Source organism: Cloeon dipterum, chromosome 3 (genome assembly GCF_949628265.1).
Source record: "Cloeon dipterum chromosome 3, ieCloDipt1.1, whole genome shotgun sequence".
NCBI lineage: Eukaryota > Metazoa > Arthropoda > Insecta > Ephemeroptera > Baetidae > Cloeon > Cloeon dipterum.
In genome coordinates this window covers 18802352-18807234 of record NC_088788.1, presented here as the reverse complement: position 1 = coordinate 18807234, position 4883 = coordinate 18802352, and the positions used below count along the sequence as shown (strand labels likewise).

At 38.4% G+C, this 4883-nt stretch overlaps 3 protein-coding genes across 3 annotated transcripts; 2 read left to right on the top strand and 1 right to left on the bottom strand.

The window, feature by feature from the left end:
- Nucleotides 1-429: 429 nt before the first annotated feature.
- Nucleotides 430-1976, top strand: Arl2 (ADP ribosylation factor-like 2). Its single transcript, XM_065485837.1, has 5 exons — nucleotides 430-872; nucleotides 963-1073; nucleotides 1140-1302; nucleotides 1358-1438; nucleotides 1704-1976. Exons 1-5 carry the CDS (start codon nucleotides 808-810, stop codon nucleotides 1836-1838), a joined length of 555 nt encoding a protein of 184 aa, XP_065341909.1. The 5' UTR covers nucleotides 430-807; the 3' UTR covers nucleotides 1839-1976.
- LOC135940783 (putative glutathione-specific gamma-glutamylcyclotransferase 2) lies at nucleotides 1499-3056 on the bottom strand. The gene is made up of 5 exons (XM_065485836.1): nucleotides 2914-3056; nucleotides 2694-2854; nucleotides 2507-2545; nucleotides 2234-2449; nucleotides 1499-2176 (listed from the first exon to the last, which is right to left on the bottom strand). The coding sequence occupies exons 2-5, from the start codon at nucleotides 2847-2849 to the stop codon at nucleotides 2009-2011; spliced, it is 579 nt and encodes a 192-aa protein (XP_065341908.1). The 5' UTR covers nucleotides 2850-2854; nucleotides 2914-3056; the 3' UTR covers nucleotides 1499-2008.
- Nucleotides 3057-3061: 5 nt separating this feature from the next.
- LOC135940782 (COMM domain-containing protein 2-like) lies at nucleotides 3062-4413 on the top strand. The gene is made up of 5 exons (XM_065485835.1): nucleotides 3062-3203; nucleotides 3483-3560; nucleotides 3623-3705; nucleotides 3760-3930; nucleotides 3989-4413. The coding sequence occupies exons 1-5, from the start codon at nucleotides 3137-3139 to the stop codon at nucleotides 4181-4183; spliced, it is 594 nt and encodes a 197-aa protein (XP_065341907.1). The 5' UTR covers nucleotides 3062-3136; the 3' UTR covers nucleotides 4184-4413.
- Nucleotides 4414-4883: the final 470 nt, after the last annotated feature.

Sequence of the window (4883 nt, the reverse complement as noted above, 5' to 3'; positions counted from 1 at the left end):
TTAAAGGCTTTGCCACCGACACGAATGGGATTACACAACTCTCTGGTTCAACTATAACTTTATGTGCACTGGCTGCAAGTTGTTGTTTCAATTTTGCAACTTGCAATTCACGCAATTCGTTAACCTCTAATAACATTGAACTTTTGCTGTTGCAAACAGTTCATAGAGCACGAATTATAAATCAAAAATTTAAATGTGCAAAAGCGAACCAATGGATAAATAAAAAATTAGTTAAACCGCATTTAATTGAAACATTTTAACCGAAAAAAATAATCAAATTATTTAATAATTGCAAATAATTGATATAAAAAAAACGCCAAATTGAAATTAAAATTGCTAGTTAATAAATATTGCAATTGGTGTCAGCGCAGGGGAACTTACATATGTACATTACACAAACGCAAAATCAGCTCGTTCATCACCCCCCCTGCAGAGTATGAACCCACCCTAACTCCACCCCCGCAAAAAATGTCCTGCGTCGCAATAATGTAGCACGTACCTTGGACGAACATGCAGCGAAACGGACAGCCTCCCCTGTAGGTCGGCCACAACAAGGTCCAGCTACACGAGACCCGACAGAGAGATTTAGGCAAAATTTGCTGCCCGCCCGGGGTAGAAAAAGTGCGACAACCACTCCTCCAGCTTGTCAGCAACCTCCTTGAAAGAAAAGAGGGCGTGGCTCTGGGCATTTAATTTTTTGTACATAAACAGAACGAGCCCTACCATACTGACCATTCTTGACTCTCTCGAGTTTGCATTTGTTTTTAATTGTTTGAAGGGGCCTTTGGACTGAAATTTCGACACAAAATGGGCCTTATGACGATTTTGAAGAAGATGAAGCAGAAGGAGAAGGAGATGAGGCTGCTGATTTTGTATCCTTTTTGAATAATTGACTTAAAATTTAGAGAAAATATTGTTGCGTATTTTCGAGTATTTTTCTTGACTATTTAATTCTCACTTAGAGGACTAGATAACGCTGGAAAGACTACGATATTGAAAAGGTTTAATGGCGAGGAAGTCAACACCATCTCTCCAACTTTGGGCTTCAACATCAAAACTCTTGAACATCGTGGGTGAGTTTAATTTTACTTTAATTTTTTGATGATTAGCTATTCATTCATCATTCCTTCATTTTTCAGCTACAAATTGAATTTTTGGGATGTTGGAGGTCAGAAATCTCTTCGTTCATTTTGGCGAAATTATTTTGAGAGCACTGACGGACTGATTTGGGTCGTCGACAGTGCTGACAAGAGACGACTCGAAGACTGCTGCAGAGAATTGCACAGCTTGCTTGCGGAGGAGGTGAATAGTATCATTCGTAATAAATGGAATGGAGGATCTTAATTTGAATCATTAGATGCTGTCAGGAGCAACACTTCTAGTCTTTGCAAATAAGCAGGATCTCCCCGGTGCTTTGACAGCTGAAGAAATTAAGGATGTAAGTTTAAAAGTATGGAATTACATACAATGATCTAGGTCAAAGATAATCAAGACGTGGTAAATTTTAATGCTTTTAGTTTTTATTATCAAGCTGCATTTCAAAATTACAAATCAGTTGCTTTTGGTTATATAACTAAAGAATTACCGTGCAATTAAATATATGAAACACATTTTGGTCCGTAATATCGGCATACTCAACGTTGGTCAATTTTCCAATTTAAGTAGCCATTAAAAATAAACTTAAAATTGCAAATATCTTGCAGGTGATGCAGTTGGAAACAATTAAAACGCACCACTGGCGGATAATGTGGTGCAGTGCCTTGACTGGAGAGAATCTCTTGCCCGGAATGGACTGGTTAATCGATGACATAGCAGCTAGGATATTTACTCTGGACTAAAAAGTAATGCACAACATTCGCACCAACTCAGTCCATTCCTTGCGCGCCGAGTCCTCATGCTTAAAACAATAATATTTATTTTACTGTTAGCTGATTATCTACGTACTAACTTGATTAATAAAAAAAGACCATGGATAAGAGCTGTCTCTTAATTTAAGAAATCACAGTAGTTATCTGTTGGTCTGCAGGCTTTTCAGCTTGGCTTCCAGCTCCATGACGTGGTCGTCTAAGTGGTGATCCTCGTCTGGATACAGGCACCTGATGGCTTCTGCTAGTTTGAGGACGTACTCCACATTGGAGCCACTTGGTCCATGACTATTTAGAATTTGTTTGGCGAGCTAAAAGTGAATGCGTGAATTTTAAAAGGCTTCTGATGAGTTTGCATTTTAAAATACCGAGTCGACATCTCCCTCGTGAGGGGAGAACAGTGGATTGCTCTTCGAAGCAATGTAAATGGTAACATCTTTGATGACGGTTTCTCCATCTCTATAATAGAAGTCTACTGATAATCTTTCATAGCCTCCTTTCTCTCTGTGGTCCAGTTTTTCCATGACTTGCTCAACTTCTGCAGGTGACCCTTGAAGCCGATATGCGGTGCCCCAAACAGTGTCCTTGTAAAATTGGGTGATTTTAGATTAATTTGTAACGATTTTAGCAAAAAAGCTTACAGATTCGTCTCCAGGAACCAATGTCACAACTCTTCCAGGCTGAAAAATCATTATTTTCTGGTCATTTTTACACGGAACATACTGGATTACTCATCACAGCATTAAATAACGCGTAAAAGATGAAAGATAGTCCAGAGGAAGTAGCGACTTCCGTTCTGTGCTGTTGAAAAATTCTTAAGCTTTTTACCTTGCCGGGGACACCTCTGTGGTCCTCACTTAGCTGCCAAAATCTTCTTTTGAACCCAAATATATAGCCTGGGATGCTGACTGAATAGGCGAAGTCGACTTTCCACATAAGCGACCCATAAGCAAAAATCCAAACTTCGTCCTGACTGCCTGCCATTTTTCCTGCCGAAAAAAAAATTTGTTTCTGAGTCTCTTTGACGAATTATTTCGTCTCGGTTTACCTTAAATGATGATGAAAATCTTTTGCAAAATCCAGTTAGGACCCTCTAAGCTACAGAGTCGTCACTTTTTATTGCAAAATCAAGCAAGACGAGAAAGGCAAACAAAAATCATGTGTTAATGCAGGGGTGTGGTATGTACTGAAGTGGGTGTGCCTGCGTCGGTTTCCCCTTATTTGTGTGATCATCTGCTTCCTGCACTAATCATCTGAGAAAATAGACAACAATGCTGATCAAATTGAAGGAAAAACATGAAGAACACCTCAAATTCTTTAGCAGTCAACCTCCTGAGGGTGAATTTTAAATTTAATGATAATTCGCTGTGGCAGCGACCAATCCCAGTATCTTTTCCGATTGTAGCAAAATTTGCGGGTTGCAAAAATCGCTCAACAATGTGTGCAAAAATCGAAAATCAACTCTTTTGTTTGTGATACTGGGAAAAGGCGCTGCCACAGCGAATTGCTTTCCATAGAAGGATAAAAATTATGCAACCCTTTGTATAAATTATTTAGTTTTACGGTCATACACTCTGACGCTCATGACTTTTTGAATTTTCATTTGATTTTTTCTAGTTTTGGAAAACTTCTGTCAGCTGTCAGAAAAGCACCTGGAAAAAGGAACAGTGCCAAAGGCATACTCTAACGCAGCAAGTAAAATATGAATGGTTAAAAATCAATTATTGTATTACTAATTTCCTCTATTTTTTCAACAGATAAATTGAATGTCAGTCCAGATACCGTCGAAAATGCTTTAAAATCAATAATTTACCTCATGGTGGAAACTTGCAGATATCAAGTAAATTTAAATTTATAATACAAATTTTGCACCACAGTTATTATCGGATTTTAGGTTAGCGAAGAAGAGTTAAATGTGACATTGCTGGCGTTGGGGTTTTCTGAAGAGCACAGAAAAATCCTGTTACAGCACCTGCAGAGCAATTTGATTTCTAAAGATGATTTGCGACCGTTGAAATTGCACACACCCCACTACAAAAATCTTCAGTGGAGGTTAGAGGCACTGGTAAGAGCTGCAAATTAAATAAATAGCTAAAATTGGTTATTTTCTTAATTTTTTGCAGATGATGAGCAGATCGTTGCTCAACACAGCTGGAGAGTGTTCTATTGTGATAAAACTGCAACTTTCCACAGGATATATGTGCCTCTCTGTCCCTCCTGATGTACTGTTGCATATTACAGAAGTGTTTGAAAGAGCACTGGCTGAAATTAACTCAAGGCATTCGAGACGAGCCCTTCGAATGGCTCCTTTGACTTAAAATTGATGTCTGTTCTATTTATCTATTTTTATAATTTTCGAGCCTAATAAAGAGTCTACAAACAAGTTAAGATTTAGCCTGATAAATGCTGGTTTCGAAATTGGAGTGTCTGATTTAAGTCCTTAAATTAAAAAGCTATAAATGTTATTCCAAATATTCAGCATTTAATAATTTAAATGTAATGAATAATGATCTTTCAACTGATATTAAAGCAATTATTACTAAGCCAAGTTAAGTGTTTTTTTCCAAGGTAAATAGCTCTCAAATTGCTATATTTCAACCCCCTTTAAAAATGGCTGTAGAAACAGCTTGCAATACACTGAGGAGGCTGAATTTAAATTAAACTAAAAAGCAAATTTAGAAAATATATTTAAAAATCAAATCAAATTTTCACGTTCAAGATTTAGAATTTCGGCACCAATTTCTGGTGACGAATGGCTCCGCACATGCAACAAAAGAAATGAGAAAATCAATTTAATTGGTCTGTCGCCGTGGCCAGGTGTGAGAAGGGGTTGAAATGGTGTGCGGGCGTGAACACCCTGTTGCGCCAGTCGAATTGACACCGCGTGAGAGGCTCGCACGCTCAACTGTTGCCTCTATCGCGAGCGCTTTCTCTTCCCGAAAAATCCGACGCGCGCGTGAAGCTACACGCTAATAATGACAGAAAAAGTCTTGGTGGATGCTGAGCAGGAGCACACTT

Coding starts and splice junctions, on each gene's coding strand:
- Arl2 (XM_065485837.1), top strand. CDS start 808: ATGGGCCTTATGACGATTTTGAAGAAGATGAAGCAGAAGGAGAAGGAG. Junction 1,074..1,139: donor AAAACTCTTGAACATCGTGG/GTGAGTTTAATT, acceptor TTCATTTTTCAG/CTACAAATTGAATTTTTGGG. Junction 1,439..1,703: donor CAGCTGAAGAAATTAAGGAT/GTAAGTTTAAAA, acceptor AATATCTTGCAG/GTGATGCAGTTGGAAACAAT.
- LOC135940783 (XM_065485836.1), bottom strand. CDS start 2,849: ATGGCAGGCAGTCAGGACGAAGTTTGGATTTTTGCTTATGGGTCGCTT. Junction 2,546..2,693: donor ACAGAGGTGTCCCCGGCAAG/GTAAAAAGCTTA, acceptor ATGATTTTTCAG/CCTGGAAGAGTTGTGACATT. Junction 2,450..2,506: donor TGGTTCCTGGAGACGAATCT/GTAAGCTTTTTT, acceptor CAATTTTACAAG/GACACTGTTTGGGGCACCGC.
- LOC135940782 (XM_065485835.1), top strand. CDS start 3,137: ATGCTGATCAAATTGAAGGAAAAACATGAAGAACACCTCAAATTCTTT. Junction 3,204..3,482: donor TAGCAGTCAACCTCCTGAGG/GTGAATTTTAAA, acceptor GATTTTTTCTAG/TTTTGGAAAACTTCTGTCAG. Junction 3,561..3,622: donor GGCATACTCTAACGCAGCAA/GTAAAATATGAA, acceptor TTTTTTCAACAG/ATAAATTGAATGTCAGTCCA.